Source organism: Heterodontus francisci, chromosome 4 (genome assembly GCF_036365525.1).
Source record: "Heterodontus francisci isolate sHetFra1 chromosome 4, sHetFra1.hap1, whole genome shotgun sequence".
In the NCBI taxonomy this organism is placed as follows: Eukaryota; Metazoa; Chordata; class Chondrichthyes; order Heterodontiformes; family Heterodontidae; genus Heterodontus; species Heterodontus francisci.
Window position 1 is genome coordinate 55,706,548 of NC_090374.1, and position 21,518 is coordinate 55,728,065.

General features: G+C 42.6%; 1 protein-coding gene across 1 annotated transcript in view; it reads right to left on the bottom strand.

Annotated features, from left to right (window-relative positions):
- The window catches only part of map1b (microtubule-associated protein 1B), a 165,655-nt gene extending 146,220 nt beyond the window's left edge, over nt 1-19,435 (bottom strand). The window contains exons 1-2 of the mRNA XM_068029566.1: nt 18,950-19,435; nt 13,330-13,431 (exon numbers count right to left, since the gene is read on the bottom strand). Coding sequence (XP_067885667.1) covers nt 13,330-13,431; nt 18,950-19,121 — 274 coding nt within the window. The 5' untranslated portion in view covers nt 19,122-19,435. The remainder of the gene's footprint in view (nt 1-13,329; nt 13,432-18,949) is intronic.
- Between the last annotated feature and the right edge of the window lie 2,083 nt (nt 19,436-21,518).

Here is a 21,518-nt window from a genome sequence, read left to right on the forward strand (position 1 = left end):
GCACAGCACAGATGTGCCTGAGCAGCTAACAGAGGCAGTGACAGCTGCAGTCACTCCCAATAGGAGGACTATGGAAGGGCCAAGCAATGCTCAGCTTCAGGCTGATGACATGCCTCAGGAGTCATTAACAAGGCGGTAGATGCTGGAGCTGCAGCGTAAGGTGCATGGACATCTGTTGGAGCTCCCAGAGGCTTTGCACCCCCGTACGTGGACGATGGAGGAGTCCATCAAGGCGATGAGTGCAGCCATGTCTCTGGGGCATGTGCGCATGGCCTCCTCCATTGAGAGAGTCCCATCCAGCACACCAGCCAGTGGATGCAGGCGATGCACACGGTCCTGCATGCCATCACCTCTTCCATGAGCTCTATGGAGCAACGGCTAGGTGAGAGGGGCACGAGATGCCTGGAGTCCTAGCCAAGTGCTCATGCTCCTCAGGTGCCCTGAAAGGGTAGAGGAGCGGCTGCCTGAAGTCCCTGGGGGTTCCTCTAAAATGTGTTTGTGGCATGGACAGAGTGTCCTCAGCCCCTCTGACTGTGACACCCACACCTCATGAGGCCGCTAAGATACAGGCGGATCCTGCACAGATGCAGGAGGCCCCCAATGGGCTGGGCCTTCTAGGCCTCAGGCAAACAGAGGACAACTGCCACAGTTATCGAAAGCAACTGAGCAGAAAGGTAAGCAGCCTACTTCCACATCAGCTGCTTGTGCAGGGGGAGCACAATGTAGGAGCACCCACATGTGTAAATCCACCTAGCAGCATTTAGGTATCACTGGGTGATAGTTTATTGTTGTATGTCACATCGTTGCCTAAATGTGTGAAATGAAATGTAATCTTTTGCACAACAGAATGATTCCTGTACTATTGGGCCCTTAACAGCTGGAGTTCTCTGGAAAAGAATGTGATGGATAGGTCCGGACTGCATGAGGTCAATGCGTTATCTGTGCCTTGGCCTGATGTCATGATGGGCCCAATGAGATCTTAAGAGCATTCAAGGAAAGGCCAACAGGACTATAGAAGGGAGAAGATTTAATTTTTTACATGGGTGTCTAAGGAAGGCTTATGAGAAACGTGTCTGTGTTAGTGACCCGCGTGTCTCCCTAGCATGTATGTCATTACACTTTGACGGTAGTCCCTTGGGTGCATTCCCATTATCCACCAAGTCCGCTGCCCCCTCCAAATCTTTCTCCTCGGAGGAAGCGGGATCATGCTCTAGGAGGTCCTCACTCTCCAAAGGTTCTCTACTCTGCAGAATCAGGTTTTGCACAATGATACATGAGACCCTTGATGGGGTATATTGAAGGGCTCCACCAGATCTATCCAGGTATCTGAACCTCATTTTCAGAAGGCCTATGGCCTGCTCAATGGTTGCCCTTTTTGTTGCTTGGCAGCTGTTGTACATTTCCTCTGCATCTGTGCTGGGGTTCTGCACAGGCATAAGGAGCCAATGTTCAGTGCAAAGCCCTGGTCACCCAGTATCCATCCCCAAAGGTGCATGGGCAGCCCGAAAAGCTCGGGCACCTGGGACTGCCTTAGAATGAAGGAGTCATGTTAGCTTCCTGGGAACCATTTGCATTAAGTGGAAGTCCTTCTCGTTGATGAAGGCTGCTGCCTGGTCTGTGGGAGCCTTGATGACTACATGTGTGCAGTCGACTATACCCTGCACCTGGGGGAATCCAGCAATGGCCCCAAATCCTCCAGCCCTCTCTGCCTGACTGGCCGGATCGGTGCAAAACCACAGGAATTGGCCAACCTTCTTGAACATGGCATCTGTGACCTTGATGCAGCGATGGGCTGCAGACTGGGAAATCCTACAAATGTCTCCAGTGGAGTCCTGAAATGATCCAGAGGTGTAAAAATTTGACACCACTGTGACCTTCACTGCCACTGGCAATGGATGCCCACTACTTCCCAATGGGCTCAGATCCTCCTCCATCATAATGCATTGTTCGGTGACCAGGTGAACAGGTGTAGTCTTCGGCAACACTGATGCTCTGGCATCTGCATGAAGCAGAGTCTCTGTTGGTTAATCCTCTCTGGTGGGTAGGGTCTGCTGCACACATGAGGCCGGCTGCATGCTCCTCTGTGCCCTCCGTGTCCGTGCCCCCTTCCACCCTCAAGATCCTCCTGTCTCTCTCTCACTCTCTTATGCTCCTCCTCCTCGGAGGCCTCAAAGCCATTGTCACTTACAGTGCCCACTACTCAAGGCCTCTCACTCCCCCTTCATCTGCATACACAGGTTGCACCACAAGCAACACTCAATCTGTATGCCTTCAATATGCTCACCTCCAGCTTGTCACTCCTGCGATTTATTAACTCTCATCCTCCCTGCACTGAAACACTGCTGCTCACAATGGCTGCCAACTCCAGCTAACACTGACCTGCCTCTGAGCTGCTGCCTCCTTATCGATAGCAAGGCTCTGAAGTTCTGTTCATCACATGCGCCCCTGGTAAAATTTCAAATTTTCCACAAACTATCATGTAATTGGCTCCTTCATAGGCTCAATTGCCTGCCCACTGCCAAGAAGCGCAGTGTCCACCCAGCGGCCCAACTGCCTCCGGCAAAATTCACCAGCACCGTCAGTACATCAGATTTCCGTACTGAGGGGTTCCCCCACCATCCTGCCCGCCTCCCAGCCTCTCGCACAGGGTGCAGAACATTAGAACAGAGCAGGAAGACAGGTTTTACACTTAACAGCTCTTGATCACATCCTCATAATGTTTCAACATATTGTTTTTGAAGTGTAGTCACTGTTGATATGTAGGCAAATGCAGCAGCCATTTTGTGCACAGCAAGATTCCACAATAGCAGTGACATGCATAACCAGTTTTCTTTTGGTGAAATTGATTGGAGTAGGAATATGGGCCAGCATAGCAGGAAAACTTCCTGTCCTCCTTCAAATTCTGCTCTGGAATCTATAATCCACCTGAATGATGTCGTGAGGATGCTGGCTTAAACTTTCATCCAGCAGACGGGAGCTCCTACAAAGTAGTACCCAATCAAACTACACTGCACTCTCAGTCTAGATAATATATCAAATCCTGGTGTAGGACTTGGACCTGTAACCTTCTTACTCAGAGATATCAGTACTGCCAACTAATTTGATTGCTCACAACATTCCTCTTCCTCATTGGTTCGCTCTATGCAATGTAAAGCTGTATTCAATTGTTCTGCCTGTAAATTCTGGCACTCTAAATTATTTCACTACATTTTCTGGACATTCAGAGTTATGCTTACTATTACTACCATCTCCTTTCTAAATCTCACTATTAATTCTCTTCTATTCATTGTACATTTCACCCACATCATTTTCTTGGTATAGCTCCCACCTCTGTATCCTAAAATCTGAAAGCCACCTGTCGATGAAGACTGATTAACATTACTCCATCATGTCAAGTGTTATTACATCTCCTTCTCCAAATCAAATCCTCCTACTACTTCAGGATCATTCTTAGGTTTAAGGGTTAAATCGCAACTTTTTTTTTCCATAGAAAATTGTCACCTCCAAGCTTCTTGCCTGTCCCCCTTCCACAATCACCTGTAACTCCAAGTGCAAGCAGTTTATGAGCCTCTTTGGGTTACAAGTTGAGACCTTCTGATATGCTTCCTCAGCTGCCACTTCCCTGCCCCAAATCATTCCTAGCTCCTCAATCATCACCGACTTGGCCTTTTCCTGATCCTATCAGCTTCTTGAGCCTGTTCATGATCATGGCTTGTACCTCAGCTCCGTTTTCAGGATTTGTACTTAAGGGACAGAAGAACACCATTTACTTTTTTGGTGGATATATTAATGCATCCAGAGCAGTTCAATGTACAGTAACTTACCAACTTCAGGCATGCTATTGGTCTCCCTTCAACACAGTGCCATGTGATACTCAGGCAAACCTACCTACAATCTGAAGGAATATTTGCTACATTTCCAGTGCAGGAACAAGGCAACTCCAAGTTAAAATATCTACATTGATGATAAGGGTTTCTTTATTTCTACATTTTATTTTAGAGAGCTTGCACGTAGCTGAACAAACATTTATTGCTTTGTGATCCTGTGGACTCTTGAAATTCTATAATTAAGCCAAATGCACATAACAACCTGGTGATAAAATGTACACTGAGGATAGTCCCTGTGAAAAATAAAAGACAAAATGAAATAAAGAAAAAAAGAAAATTGTGAACTTATGTCTGCTTGCTGTACAGTATTGGCTGGTATATGTGCCAGCTTCATTTTTTAAAGGGAATACATATTTTAAAGTTAACAAATTATTCTACTTCCATTAAAACCAAAGAGCCCCACTGACTTTCCGGGATGTGATAATCCCTCCCTGGTCCTGTAATGACATTAGTCTGTCCCACCCACCAGTGCAGAAACCGTGGCTCAAGTTGTAATTGCAGGGCTTGTATTTTTCACAAGCTGCACAACAAATGTTCTCACTAGGGAGGCTCCAAAGACAAAGAAAGATCTACCAGTAACCTCAAGGGGCATTTGATGAAACAGGCAGTCCTTTACTCAAGCTAAAAAAAACAAAGACTTTAACAGATTACTATGAGAATTTAAATAATCAGTTTCTGCAGCTAAAGCAAAGTTTTGACTGCAAAGACGGAGCATATTATAGATATAGCCATTCAAATGCATGAAAGATTCTGCAGTAGAAATAGCATGTTGCCTGTTTTTATTGATTGATAGAACTGCTACACTACCTAAACAAAAGAAAATGCTGCTATTGTATTTTATGGCTAGGTACTGAATATAATTTTCTCACATATACTGTAAAGAAAGGGAAACTGAAAAATGTTAGATAATATAACCCATTCATTACAAGTTAAAGATATTGCAATAAGGTCAGATAAAGGCAAACAATTTATACAATATGGCCTGAATTTTTAAGTTCTGCAGGGGGTGGCAACAGAGGCAGGCAGGGGATGAAAATACTGGCACTGGCCAGCGTGCCGGTTCCCCATCGCCATTCCCACCACTGGCGAGTTTCACCAAGACGGAGGGGAGGGCGGCCCAGAGAACACACCCGATCTGTTGATAACTGCATTAAAAACATTAAAAGCAAACGTTAACTCTCCACAGATGCTGCCAGACCTGCTGAGTATTTCCTGTACTTTCTGTTGTTATTTCATGAGGTGAGGGACTGCTGTATCAAGAAGTAAGTAGGAAGTCCACTTGCCTGCTGGATGCTGCCTGGACAAGCCCCACAATCAGACACACATCACACTTCCCTGCTCTCTTCCTGACCTCCCCCTACAAAGCCTCCAACCTTGCCCACTGAAACCTCCAATCCCTCCCCTCCACTCCAAGGCCTCAGATTGCATCTCACCCATCTCAACAAGTCCACCCAATTTGCCCCCCACTCCCCCCACCCCACAACGCCTTCAATTTCCCCGGGTAGCCTCTAGCCTCCCCTGCCCCCTCGAGATTGGACCCTGCCAGGCAGGGAACTACTTGGTCCTGTGGCCTCCTCCAGACTGCTCCCCACCCAAACGGAAGCCAAGCCTATCAATCAATCAGGCTTCCGGGCAGGGAACCTGTCAGTGACATCGCACACACAGGGCTGGATTTTGTGCAAGAGATGGGGGTGCCGGCACTGGGCTGAACAGGTTAGGGGAACCCCGACTCTGCATTTTTCCAGCCCCCTGGAGCGATCCTCCGGTCTTTTGCCATCAAAGTTTAAGGAGGCAGGATCCCCATCCCTTTATAGACTTAATAGGGATGGGGATCACACTCCTAAGAGCTGCCAACCAATCACAGGCATGGCAGCTCAGCAGCATTGACAGCACCACCGAGAGTGGTGGCAACTACCAGTACAGCAGAGGCTACAGCCCCAAGCCCAGTGCTGGAACCCCGGAGGAGAGGTAGGCGAGGCGAGGTTGCTGGGGTCAGTCCGAAAGGCCCAGCAAGGGGGTAGTGAAGGAGTGGGCATTCAGTCCGGGGGAAGGGGGTCCCCAGGGGTATTGTTCCCAGTGGGGGTTCTCCACAGGGCACAGATTGCCCATGAAGGAGGGACCCTCCCCCAGCATGCAGGGAGGGCGGCTCATTTTCTGAGTCGTCATCCCCGCACAGCGGAGGCCCACTGCCACTGGTAAGATCCCAGCGGCGGCAGCAATATGCCCTTACTTGGCCTCTGGGCGGCAATGTTGCTGTCGGCCTCTCCCGCCCCGGGAGAATCGGAACCAGGATTCCCAGCGTCAGGTTCCATGGCGGGCCGATTCTCCGTCATCCCCCAGTCACGAAACCTGCCGTCGGGGTGAAAACAAAATCCGGCCTACACTGTGCAATTAAAACTTTACTGTGTGCAGGGGAACCAGGCCTAAGGTTTCCCCATGATCTACCAGGTCCCCCCGCTCCAGCAGACGAAGAATTTAAAAACACCCCCAATCTGTGGATGTCAGGTGAGGTCAAGATCGGAGTCAACTGTGGTAATTTAAATGAGTTATTCGGCGTCCGCCATCCTTAGTCCCTGCTCTTTAACTGAACCACGGAATCCGCAGCCCGCCCCCGGGTTCTCTGGCCAATCTGAGAAGGTAGGTGGGATATCAAAGGAAGGAATTCTAATTAAAGGGACCCTGGCATGCGTTACAATGGCGCACCTGCACATGGATTTTTGAGGCTTCAGCAACCACAGGAATGCAGATGACACCTGGGAAGACTGCTCCCCTGGTCTCTCATTTTTACTTAGAGGTTCTACTTCATGATCTGAGGGGCTGCAGTGAGGAGATCTTTCCCAAGGGCAGAAACAAAAGGACAACCTCTCCAACCAAGCAGGCATGGATGGATGTGACGAGGAAATCAGCAGCAGCAGAAGTATGCTCCCTCTAACCTGATAAATGTACATCGAGGATCCAGGACCTCAGGAGGACAGGAAAGGTGAGTGGCATAGCAATTTCAGGTGCCAATCACCATGCTCTGACTTACCCAGCATTCTCCTGCACAGCACTCCTCAGAACAACACATCCTACAACTGCACTCATTCGTCTCTCTCCAGGTACCTCACATCCCTATCTGAACAGCCAACACTCACACTCATCCTCATCCTAGTGCCCTCTCGCAAGCATGCTTCACAGTCACCCTCCACAAATGTTGTCCTTCCCTGCTACCCCCACACAAGCCATCCTTAACATTCATAACTCTCAGCTTTCCCTTGCAGGAAAGACAGAACACAATCTTGGAGAGAGCACTGTCCCGGAGGAGGCTCCATTGACAGACAACTTGACGGCCATTGGCAACACCTGGTCCATTGGGAAAGAGGTTTTGTTTCAGGAGGCTGCAGGTATCAGGAATGAACTGTCGTGAAAATCTGAGCCTCATGAGGCACTGGTGCTCACACACGTTGAGAGAACTGATCCTCCGCCTTTAGACCCTGGGTAGGGGGATCCCACCTCCTTCCAGCTGGATCTCTGAGTCCATCCCCTCTGCCCTGTGGAGAAGCACGTGACTGAGGAGAAAGCAGCTGATGCTCCTGCTCCTGCTAGGGCTGTTGCTGCTCCTCTTACTCTTCATCAGAGGTGAAAGGTGCAGCTGCATAAGCTGCTCCCATGCCGACGTGAAGGTTGGCAGAAGGGAAATGCAGCTGAAGGTGAGTGAAGTGCAAGATAAGTTGAAGTGACTTCCAGATTGTCAATCTCCTGCCAAGCAGTGAAAGTGCTCTCTGAGAAGGAGTGCTGTGAGCAGTAACCTCTCACCTGGCCATGGCTGGAACTCCTCAGTTTCACTGGTCAAAGGCTGCCCCGCCTCTCAGTTTCACTGAAGAAACATTCCCCGCTGTGTACTCACCTCAGTGACCATGACAAGTTGCTAACAGCTCAGGAAATAGTTCTGTTGGCTGTTAAAGCCAGAATCCTTGGTTAAAACACAAGCTATTTGAATATTTAAATGATTTACCCCATAGCTGCACTGGGATTCCCCACTCACCTTCAAACCCACACAAGTGAAACCCGGAAAAGGGCGGAATGATGTCAGGCTCCCAACCCGATGTCACTCCCCACAAGCACAAGAACCTGCCTCTCCTTGCCCGGGAAAATTCCCCCCTCAGTGTCTTGAGAATGGCCAATTGAGCAAAGTAGTGGAGCCAGCTACTGTGGAGCCAAACCCATATGAATTGATGGGAACAAGAAATGAAAGGAAAATTTATTAGAATGTAATTTGTCAAATTCAATAGCTCCGTGTAACAATCATATGGATCACTCCTTGAATTACAGATTTCATAAATGATAAGCACAAAAAGGATCATTTAAATTTTACTTAGAAGTATTTAATAAGCTATCAGAATATCATAATATTAATATAAAACATTACTTGTTCTACTCAGTAAACTTGTAAGTGCCTCCTCAATAGAGGCCTTTGCCACTCCTATGTCTGAATGTCAGGTCACTCACTGCACTGCTTGCTGCATGATTTTAAAGGTTTTCAGCAGAACTGATGGAATAATTCATCACTGTTGTCAGCTGGGACAACACATCCCACATTGAAATAACTCAGCTGTTATGCCACCACATTCTGTTCATCTCACTTTTAGATTTACACTGCAAATGTATTTTTTCCTCCAAGTGACAAATCTTCAAATATAAGCCAGTTAAATGTTACTTAGATCACATCTGCTTTAAAAAAAAATCCTCTTCTATCCTGCAACAACCACAGAATTAAATTCTTCTTTTCTTTAAAATTTTACATTTACTGCCCCCCCCCGCCACATTTTGTTTTGGAAAATGACTACTTATCCTTCTTCACATCCCTTTTGCTACATATCATTTGATGACCTGACTCTATCCATGGCGCTCTGTAACCAGCCAACAAGAAGGGTTCAGGAGCAATGCTGGGTGAGAACCACATTGATTTTATCTCTCTTTATGTCAAGCCAGGTGAGACTGCAACAGCATCATTTGAGTAATCAGTGGCACAAACCCTAATGCCAATGCAACACATTATTACACCAATTTGCACGGAAGTAGGATACCAATTCCTATAGTGCTAAAGGCGTTAAGGAAAACCACCTCTTCACTGTATTAAATAAAGAAAAATGCCATCCTTCAGTCACCTTATAATGTCCACAGTGTTTGCAATCCTACACTTGGCAGTGCAAGCCAACGTTAGTCACATAAATCAAAGATCTCTCACGAAATACAACATTTTCAATAATAAATGGCTGTGAGTGTGTACAGTTGGTTAAGTGGCTTTGCTTCATACTGGATTTAAAATCCTGACGACAGCACTTTGGGGATGACTGTATCCTTAACCCTTGGAAGAAAACTTCAGTCGCATTTGAATTATCAACATTAAATATAACTTTTTTCCCAAAACTTACTTATTAATCTTGATTTTTTAAATGTTGTATAAACACCAATCATTGGTAGTTGTGAGTTGAGCGGAGTTGACTATTTATAATTTTACCCCCTTCTCATTATTAAGAAAATTTAGCGCACAGAAAAATCATGACTCCCAAATGCCCATTACAGTTTCAGGCCGTGTGCATTTTAGTAACACTAAACAGAAATCGGCTTTGCAATTACTGCATTGAATATACTAGTAAATATTAGTAATAAGATTAACTTAGACCAAAATTTGTTATGCTGAATAGTATCTTGAAAGAAATAAAGATTATTTCCTGGAAAATGTGCATTTTGCATATTACTATATTGTATATTGGACAGGGAGAGTGCTCCTTCATAATAAATTGTCAGCTTGGAGCATGAAATAACATTTTGCAGGTCCAGTCAAGTTAAAGCATAAACAACAAGAGAGAGAGGGCTGAAGAAAGTAATATAAACAGTGTCTGGAGATGCTCAGGAAAAACCAATAAAACCAGCCAGAAGACTGAAGATTTACAACAGTGTAAAATGTAAATAAGAAGTCTGGATCATCATGAAATTGCCCAATATGGAAGCTCAAGGATGATAAGTGTAATGACGGAATCTGACAAGAATACTTAATGTGAGTCTACAAGCTCAGAATCCTTCTTTTATTTGTCAAATCCATTCTTAATTGACCAGCTGCAGGAAATGAGTGTCAGTTCAATGCTGTTTGCAGACACCACAATACTGATACATTTGCTTCTGATCGTTTCTCTTCAAACACTCCTATTGAAACTGAATTACATTATAGACTATGATATATACACTTTGCACAATCTGCCTGTGGAAAGGCACAGAGCTGAACTCGACATTCAGCTTTACTGCAGCTTGGACATCATTCTGTATTATTAATTATGCAGGTCAACGCGATTCATTGTCCATTCAAGATTGAGAATGTCTTTCACACTTAGCAGCACTGTAACTAAACATATTAAAATCCAATTCAGATTTTTGAAAATGCTCTTTTTTAATAAAAGAAGTTTTCATTTTTAAGAAGATTATAGTTGAAGCCAAGTGCAACTGGAATAATCTTAAGGCGCAGGAGGCAGAATCACCCATAGACTGCATGTTACTCTTCTGTTCCACACTGCAATGCAGAGTTTTGAGGGTTTGCTTTAGACGTCATATTGTCCAAAAATAACTCACACCATATTGAGTGTTTCCCTCTGCGCAGCATCCCCCGTGTCCCCAAATCCTATAAGACCATCAATTACGTGCCATCTCCAGCTAGTATGTTCTGGATCACAGCTTTTGTTGAAATCTTTGGTACATTCCAGTTAGAAACAGTAATATTTGGGGATGTTAGTTAATAATAATGTGATACCATTAAGTTAAATGAATCTTCAATGATCCCCCAAGTATTTTTTTAAACTGAAGTAATAACTTGATTTACAATGAAATAGCAGAACAATAGCATATTACATACATCTTGAAAAAGCATCAATTTCAATCGGTACCATTATTGTGGTAGTAACTAGCTGCATCATCAAGAAATGTCATTTCCTGTATGTTACTACATTCCCAATGTCTGCAGAGAGATGATGAGTGAAGACCAGGCACCTCTTCATGAGAAGGTGAAAGAGAAGGGAGCATCAATGCTGAGTCACGATATCATGCATCAGTGATTAGCTGAAGAGGGCACGAGGTCCAGGTCATGGAGGTTTTGTGGTCTGACAAAACCAGGAGCAAAAATATAATCTAATCCCAATGTTTATCTAGTTTATAGTATGGTCATTGCCCATATCAGCTCCTATTTTTTTTATAAATGCCTTATAATTTAAGTACTCTTTTCACTGTGATAAATATTAAACACATTCCTAAGAAACTAAGATTGAGGTCTAAATGAAATTTCAAATCCATATCAAGCCAAATTGCACATAAACTGTGAAAATGTCTAATTTTGCCTATAGTTAGATAGTTTGAATGTACCAACTTCTAGAAGAAAATGGTGACATTTTGTATCAAGATGATCCTGTCTATTCTGCTGCTATGGCAATACCATTTTGCTGGCATCCTGGAGATAATTTTTGCGTCAGTCGGTAGAAAACAGCAATTGACAAAGAACATCACTATCTTTACTTTAAAAAAAAAATGACAATTTGATATTGATTTGTTTCTAAGGCATCCAACGTCCCAATAGTCTAGACAGACATGCATCCAAAGATTAATTTCTCTGCTATTCTAAAGTTAATCTCTCTGAAGTATTTGTTTCACTGATGATCTGGAATCTATTCAATGAGGCAATCTGTCTAGGAAGCTGCCCCTATGGACACTCTTTTTCTATTCTTAATTCAAAATAGATGGCTGCTTTCCATTAATAGACTCCTTAAAATTTACAGATGTGGGAAAAAGGAATTTTTTTCTAAATTTCTTAGTATTGACCTGGTTGAGAATTTTCAATAATATTCATCAGGTAACTTCTACAAACCTTGTTCTACATATAACTTTAACTCAATTCACCTTCATCTGCATCAGCATCTCTATGAGGCAGTGTATGTTTTTCCCTCAGTTTTTTTCTATACTTTTTCCTTGCTCCACAGGAAGTGGGAATCCTCTGGTACCTTGCATACGTGGACATTCATCATATGCAAGCCTTTTTCTCTTACCTTGTAAAGGACCTTGGGGCATCCTTCTATCATAAAGCTGTGACATAAAAGTACTGTTGCTACAGTAATAGACAGTGAGTGTGAGCAGGTTTTTCCCACCATGGAGTGTTTTCCAGCAGTTCTGTTTTCACCAGATAGCCACACATGTGAATTTCCAGCTAGAAATACTAGATAGTATCAGCACTGGGAACCCAAGCTGATTTTCTCTCTTTAACGCAAAGATGTTGAAACCAGTTCGAAGAAGCTAACTGTTTCCCTGGGGTCTGTGCTAGTTAGGCATCACTCCTGGGACCTTCTAGTCTGTTAGGCTTAACACTACACCCAACAGCATCTTCAGGCCATAAGCCATTCAGGGAACTGCTGTATGGGGGTTTCTTTGGCTACCATGTTCATATATAGGAAAATATTACAAAAGAGCCTCAGCTATACACGACAGGATTTAGGTATATCATAATCATCCATCTTTAATATAAATAATATTTAAATAAAATGCATGACTTTAGACACTTTAATTCATTACCAGAGTAGGAGATACTATTAAACTGCAAAGAATGTCGATTTCTATTCTCCTGCAGGCATATTTCAGAAACTACATTGCGGTATATCATAACTGAGTACAAAAGTATTCTGGGATTGCATGTGGCACAAGTGCCAAAGTTTGGGGCTGGTTATGCCACATTTCAATCCCTATCTTGTATACACTACACAGATGTTGCAAGCCATTTACAGCACTTTTATTCATTTGCTTTTCATTTTAATACTTCATCTCACAAGCTGGAGCAGTGCCGGCTACAACCACAAATAGAACTGAACATGTATGTCTACAGTAGCCCCACTTACTATCATAGTCAATTAATGTTATTCAGTATTTCCAGACATTTTGATCCTGAAATTCCACTGAGGTTCCACTGGTGCACATCAGCATCCTATGCTACTTGATTCTCCCAACTTATTAAAAATAAATTATTTCAAAATTATTTATCTGTTCATTGCTTAAATAAAATGCTTGTCATATGGAACTAAACCCAGATGAATTGGCATTACAATAGCATTACAGTCCTGCAGAGGATTCATATAATTCATGGGTTACTGTGTCTTACAAGTTCATGCGATCTAATATCTCTGAATATTCTTTAAGTATTTTCTATAAACATATTTAAATACTATTAATATTCAAATAGTTTAGTGATTTGTTGAAAAACTAAATTAATTTTGATTTTGTTACTGTATCAAATGAACTAGTGAATGATTTGAAGGATTTATCAATCTCACATCATGGTTATATTAATTTAAGATAAACTGTTTTATTTTTATAGTGTAGTGTTTCACAATCAGCTGCTATTTACAATTTGGGTTGCATTTATGACAAGCCTTACCTCTAACATCTGCTGAAAATCTAGCTGAATGGCGTGATACAAAGAGTTTGAGTTCCTGGTCTAGGTTGCAGGCTATCAAGTCTGTGTCCCAGGAGCGGATACCTGGAAAGAGCAGAGACATTGGATTATTTCAGCACATACCAGAACCCATAGTAAAGAGCACTCGCCTTGCTCAGTCTCTATATTACAGATTATGTTTTTGAAATGGTGGTAACTAACTGGTAACCCTTGGCTTAAAGGAATTAGCTTGTATTTCCAAGAATTCCCTATGAATGCCCAAAAAAACTTGAAAAAATACAATGTCATAATATAATGCATTGAGATAGCTCAAAAGTAAGATATTATTTTATTTTCATTGAATGAACACTGTCCAGTACTGAACCATACACCTCAGGAAAGTCCAAAGTTTAATCTTCAGTTTCTGGTAAGTTAGCTGATATCGGACAGGACATTAGTCGGAATGCTACTGCTGGTCTTGGGAAAGAAAAAAGTCAGACAGAGTTTCTACTCCTGACTCCTAGCCAATTACCCATGCTAATTAGTGCATGTGCATAGCCATAGGGTCAAGACAGGACTGAGCTTGGTTCAAATGCCCCACAAGACCAGACAGCCTGGTGACACTGCCTGTCCCACCTTACACATGGAGAATGTGCACTTGGCTGAGATACTGATGGGCATCTAACCCCATTGATCCATACTCTAAATCAGGAGAAAGCAGAATTAAAGGGGTAAAAAATACTTAGTGCATATCACTTCAGCAAAATGATTATGTCCATTTTAACATCAAATCTCATGTAATATTGACTAAATAGAGCATCACATAAATTCATGATCATTCTTAGAGCATCTGGGTGAGGAACTTTGCTGTAGTAGACTTTGCCTACATTGTTGGCACATACTCATGGAGGCTCAGTGACCAGTTACAGGTACTGTTTATTACACCACTGACATCATCAAGTGCTATATTTCAAAATAGATTTATTTTGATTCCTGCTGTTACATTTCCTACTTATTTATATTGAATGCCCTTGATCAATAATTCTATACAGTATTCCCCTGTACCTGAGGAAATGATAGAGAAGTGTTGAAACTCTACTGTTTTTACAGTATTGAATAGGAACACTGGGAGTGCAAAAGTGGCTTCCAAGGATCATAGCAAGCCAGTACTATCACCATCACATCTGACCTTATAGACCAGAGTAAACAATTCTATAGTGAGAAACAAAGCAGCCTTTGGTCAATAATACTGCACACTTCCCATTATATCTACCTCTTGCAATGAAATAACTGAAGCATCGTAATGCTCTTAGTAGATAACTATCATTGATCCATTTCATTCAAATCTTGATAAAATCCTGAAAATATTCATTTAGATCTTCACTTTGTTTCCTGTGTATGATTTAAGGAAATAGAAGAGAATGTTCCTACTTGAGTAGCAATTCAAGTAGGAATAGTGAATACAATAGTGCCTCTGGCCCTATGGGGTAAACAAATCACTGGTTAGCACGCAGCCTCACAGCTCCAGTGACCCGGGTTCAGTTCTGGGTACTGCCTGTGCAGAGTTTGCAAGTTCTCCCTGTGACTGCGTGGGTTTTCACCAGGTGCTCCGGTTTCCTCCCACAGCCAAAGACTTGCAGGTTGATAGGTAAATTGGCCATTATAAATTTCCCCTAGTATAGGTAGGTGGTGGGGGAAGGTGGGGATGTGGTAGGAATATGGGATTAATGTAGGATTAGTATAAATGGGTAGCTGATGGTCGGCACAGACTTGGTGGGCCGAAGGGCCTGCTTCAGTGCTGTATCTCTAAATACATTTTTTTAAATGTCGACTGGCTCCTGGAGCCAAATGTTAGATTGCTGAATTGTTCTCAAGCCAATAAAATGCAAACCATAGAGTTAATCTACTCTTGCATTTATTTGCTGTTAAAGTTGCCTGTGCCAAACTCACAGATACATTTGTTCCTTCTTATGAGCTGTAAAAGCAGCAACAGGACACTGTGACTAATTAGTTTAATGTCCAGGCATGAATCCAATTCCTAGCTCTACTCACTGCAGTGAAAAGGGTGGGCCATCTCAAAGGCAACTCTTTGGTATCAAAGCTAGTATCTATTAGGTTATTTCTATGATTTCTTGTTTGCCTGCCCATATAATCTGGCTCGCAATATCTCCCCAACATTCCTGCTTGATTCTCAGCATGCATCTCTCTCTATCTAACAGGTACAACTGACACTCATCACTTCCCCACCTTTGCTGCATTTCATTGCTGTATTTTTAAACCCATCTGTTTCAGTAATAAATAAATATCCATATGTCACAAGAGTTATTTATATAACTGTTGACGCATTGTTCATTAAAAATGTAGAATATAGTGGAAAACATCATTTTTAAAGAGATCATTCTTGGGATATCGGCACTGCTAGCAAGGCTGGCAGTTATTGCTCATCTTGAGGTTTGATACAATTGAATGAATTGCTCGGCCCCTTCAGAAGCCATTAAGAGTCAACCACATTGGTGTCGGACTGGAGTTACATATAGACCAGACTGGTTAAGGACAGCAGCTCTCCTTCCCTCAAGGGTATTATTAGTGAACCAGCTGAGTTTTTACGACAACTGACATCTTCGTGGTCACTTTTATTGATACCAGCTTTTTATTTTATTTCCAGATTTTTTTTAATGAATTCAAGTTCTCAACCTGCCATGGTGGGATCATTCATCCGGGCCTCGAGATTATTAATCTAGAAACTTAATCACTATATCACCAAAGCAATGATACCAATGATGCAAAAGGACAGAAGAAAGTTGTGACTTATATTTATTTTTGTATAAAATATTGCAAATTAGGAGAAATTTAATTTATCTCATATTTCTCAATAACATTTCCTCAATATATATTCTATTGCAGCATGATGTTTATTTCGGAAATGTTGCATATGTGCTTTTGGCCATCTCCAATACGACTGCAGGATTGGGAGAAGTCAGTTATGCTGACATTGTGGAAATGGAGGACAAGCAGGAAGAGGCAATGCATACTGTACACCAAAAATATATCTACTCCATTCATTAAAAAATGATGTGTTTATGATGAATTTATGAAAATATTAGGAAAATATAAGCAAATATTTACAATGAATGGATAATAAAAAAATGTACCTGTTACAAAGGGAAAGCACTATAATTAAATAAAAGCTCATTTAAAATCGCAAAAAAAAACACAAAGAAGTTTAAAAAGAACATGCAGCTCTACCGATGACATTTTTCTTCATGAATTGCTTTTTGTATAGCAGCAATCTTCACCAGCATCTCTTGCTGTCTCAAGATTGATGGGCAGGTCTCACTGTCACTCATTTTATTCATAAACACACGCATACACTTACAGCTAACACTGTAAAACGTATGCTTCCCTTGTTCTCTAATTTCAAGGATACTGCTCTAGAATACTGCTGTTGACACCACATCCTTGACAGCCACAAATATTCTTTGTCAAGCCGCTAGCTGGAGCTTTCCACTCTCAATGGTGGCAGAGGGGAAATTGAGAAATTAAAACTAATCCAACCTTTGAGCAGACATGTCCCCTGTTGACTGTGCATGGAGTAGCAACCAGTGACTATGGAGAAATCTGCTGCTCTAGTTGCCCCACCCATCTGAATGAACAATGAGACATGGAGTCCAAAAGCCTAAGGAAATTTAAATAGGGAAGCGGGCCAAGGACAGGTGGGGCTGGGGAAAAGCACAGCAATAATTATTAATAGATTTATTAAAAATGTAAATATGCCACCTACATTCAATTCAATGGTGGGAGAGGTGATGGAAATGTAATTCACTCTCTATTCCCCCATTCATTTACACACACACTGTGCTAATGGTTAAAATGGCTAATTTATAAAGCTTTTTATTCATACTGAACCAAACCTGGTTGCAATACACTTTTTTTATTGGAATTGCTGTATTTTTTCAACTATATCTTTTTACTCACAATATTTGAAAATTACACCATTATTACCCGTCACACTAATTAATCCAAATTGCAGATCTTGGTTTGAAATATCCATGTGGGTATCACTTGTGAACATCGTATTATGCTTGGCAACAGTTCAATTTTCCAGAACAATCTAATTGATGTGGAATGTGTCTTTAAAACAGCAGAAAAAATGCACCTCCATCTCTTTCAAAAGGAACAGAAAAATTCTGCACCTCATACCAAGCTTCCCCACCCCCGCCTCCCTTTACACACCCACGACCTTTACGTCTGTTGAAAATCAATGTCATGCATATTATATCAAATTTAAAATACTCAAGTTGCGTATATTCATTTATAAAAGTGTTGGAGCTTTCAGAATATCTTGGGGTGTGGTGGTGGTGGTAGTGGTGGGGGAGGGGGGGTTCCTAGAAGTTGCAGGACTACAATTCCCAGCAGGCGCCTGGCCTAGTGTCCCTCCCTTTGTCTGAATGTTCGCTCGCAGCTTCCGTAGAGACCGCAGTGCGGAGAGAGCGCCACGCCCACTAGCCGGTACCGGCTCAATGAATGAGAAGCGGTAGTTCCGCCAATTGCTCAGCATCATTCTGCTTTCTCTCTTTCATTACCCCCTTTCATTCAACACATCATTTAAAATAAAATCCCCTTTTGGTGCATTTCTCCCTTAGCTACAGAAACCTGCGTTTGAATGGGATCGAATAAGAATTCTGCTGCTGTCAATTCCAGACAGTATCAATTTGAGACTCAATAGCTTTTACACATGGGGGGGGGGGGGGGGCGAGGAGCAGGACAACGCCTTTAGTCTCACTAACTCCATCCAGCGCCTCAATGTCCTACCCAGAAGAAAAGCAATGAACCCATCGATGCGAAATATCAATTACAACATCTTTTAAAGAAACAAAATGTGGACATCCTGCAATAAGTTTGCAGCAATGCACACACAGAAAAAAGTGTCAGCTCTTCATCGTACAAGCCGGGTGGATGCATTGTTACACATGCTGGTGACCTGTGCTCATTCAATACCATTTTTAGTCGTACTTTTTTGCTGTTTAGGTGCTTTGGCAAAGGGTCCACATGCAATGAAGCAACAAAAGCGAGTGGATTTTAATGTACTATCCCATCAATTCTCTCTCTACGTTTGGGGCAATACTTTAGCATTATCTATTAAATAGTGTGCAGTGATAAGAATTTTGTCTGCTTCAAATAAATGCGCTTAACAACAAAAAAAAAACAAGCCAACGATCCAGATTTCCGGAATTGCCTTTAATGGTAACTTAGATCCGCAGCGCCAACAGATGATTTAATGTAGGGTCGACAGGGAAGGGTGGGACAACCTTCAGCTACAAAGTATATTTTTTATCCATAATATAAATTAAGGATCCAAGGAAATTCTACCTCTTAAATGTATCGGTGCTGATCACCTTATTGATTGATTTCTTCAAGGTTATCTCCAAGTCGTAAAATACAGTACAGGTTAAAATTCCCAAAGCTAGACCAGCTAGCTTCCAAATCATTGAGAAGTGATTTTTTTTCTAATGTTGCAATATTATATTTGCATTCAGCATTAACATACTGAACATTTCTCCCTGCGTTTATCCCTAATGCTCCGCGTTATAATACCAGTTAATGCTGCTGGCAAGCCCCTTACCTCGCTCTATATCTGAAATGGCACATCTCAGATGGTCTTCGGTAACAATTTCCCCAATAACCACTAGTAAATAGAACTTATTGTCGAGAAATCGGTGAGTCAGGCTTGTGTTTGATGGTGATGGGCTTAGTTTGCTACACGAAGCTTCTGGGTCCTCGTCTATGGTCGCCATCCTCAGCCTCTCTGCCCGTATTCGGCACTAGACAGGGAGTGAGTGAGCCTGGGAGGCGAGGATCGTCCGCTTTTATAGCACAGACGTTCGCCTGGTCCTGGGGAGGAGAGACAACGAAACTGCCTACTTCACATCGCCAACTGATGTCATCGGCAGCGAATCAGACCCTCAGCAAGCACAGGCTAAACGTTCTCCAGTTTGCAGCAGTCATTAGATTACTGTGCAGGCAAGATTCCGCCAAGTTTTATTGTTTTGGTTTCCCAACTGTACTGTACTGCCTTCTCCTTCTGATAGAACGAGAAGGCTAGTCGAGGTCAGGATAGATCCCAGGATTAACGCCTCCGAATTCCAAATGTTTCTGCGGGAATAGCTGGGATAATGTTGAAATGAGTCATGACATCAGGGATGTTTCACTTATGTGGCCAAGGCCAATAAATAATGATATACTAGAACCATTAACTATTGACTATCACCCAGTGGACACAGTGATTACATCAGTCATCTTGCATGAATGTCAACACGTCAATGACACACAGTGTCATAGAAACATGGGAAGATTTATGGCACATAAGGAGGCCATTCGGCCCATTGTGTCCATGTCAACTGAAAAATTGCTATCCAGTCTAATCCCCATCTTCCATCTTGGTCCATAGCCCTGTAGGTATTAGCACCTCAAGTGCATATCCAAGTGTTTATTATTTGCTGTTTGCTGCCTCAACCACCCTTGCAGACAGTTCCAGACCTGAGTGAACAAATTACTCCTCCAACTCCTCTCTGATCCTTCCACCAATTATTTTACATCTATGTCCCATGGTTATTGACCTCTCTGCTAATGGAAATAGACCCTTTCTATCCACTCTAAATAGGCCCCTCATGATACAATTCAATTAAATCACCCCTCAAACTACTGTGTTCCAAACAAAACAAACCAAACCTATCCAGTCTTTCCTCGTGGCTAAAATCTCCAGTCCTGGCAACAATCTCATATTGCTGTTCTGTACCCTCTCTATTGTGATCACAACTTCCCTGCAATGCAGTGACCTTAACTATATGCGGTAATGTAGCTGTGACCTAACTAATGTTTTATAGAGCTCTAGCATAACCTCCCTGCTATTGTACTCTGGGCCTCGGCTTTCTTGACCAATTTCTCTATCTGTCCTGCAACCTTTAGGAATCTGTAGATGTACAGTCCAAGGTCCCTCTGTTCCTCTACACTTTTCAGAATCCTACCATTTTGTATTCCTTTACCTTGTTTGTCCTCCCCAAATGCATTACCTCACACTTCTCCAGATTCAATTCCATTTACCACTTTTCTGCCTAGCTGATCAGTCCATTCATATCTTCCTGCAGTCTACAGCTTTCTTCCTCACTATTAACCACACAGTCAATTTTTGTATCATCTGCAAACTTCTTAATCCCGTCCCCTACATTTAAGTATAAATCATTGATATATTCCATGAATAGCAAGGAACTCAGTACTGAGCCCTGCAGCACCCTACTGGAAACAGCCTTCGAGCCATAGCTCTGTCCAAAAGCACAAACATGAAACGTAGATTGAATGACCGCTTTGCGGAACATTTCTGCTCAGTCCACAAGCATGACCCCAAGCTTCCGGTTGCTCACCATTTCAATTCACCATCCTGCGCCCATGCCCACATGACTGTCCTTGGTCTGCTGCAGTGTTTCAGTGAACATCAACGCAAGCTCGAGGAGCAGCCTTCTGGACTCAACACTGAGTTCAATAATTTCAGAGCATGACTGGCCTTTTTTATTATTATTTTATTTTATTTTTTAACCATGTGCCTGCCTTAAACTTGGTTTTTCATGTTTATGCTTTTGGACAGAGCAGTTCATTACTCTGTCATTAACACTCTCCCTAGACTAATGCTTTGTCTTTCACCACAACCATTAGCACTCCCTTTGCTTTTGAACCATGACATTTTTGTCATTTAACCTCTCCTGCCCTCTGCCCTAACACGCAGCTTCCCTTTTGTTCCCTCCCCACATCCCCACTTCACTTGCTTAAAACTAATTACTTTTCTAACCTTTGCCAGTTCTGATGAAAGGTCACAGACCTTAAATATTAACTCTGCTTCTCTCTCCACAGATGCTGCCAGACTTACTGAGTATTTCCAGCACTTTCTGATTTTATATTGGAAAACGATGGTCAGAGCCTCTGCTATTTCTGTCCTTCCTTCCTTTCGCATCCTGGGATATATTTCATCGGGATTTTCCAATTTATCCACTTTCAAGGATGCTAATCACCTATGCCTTCCTCTTCAATTGGGATACTCAGGATACAATACGTGCCTTGGGCAAGGATTCCCAGGAGTAATTCTTTTCAGACATACTGGGGGTTACATAGAAACACAGAAAATAGGAGCAGGAGTAGGCCAT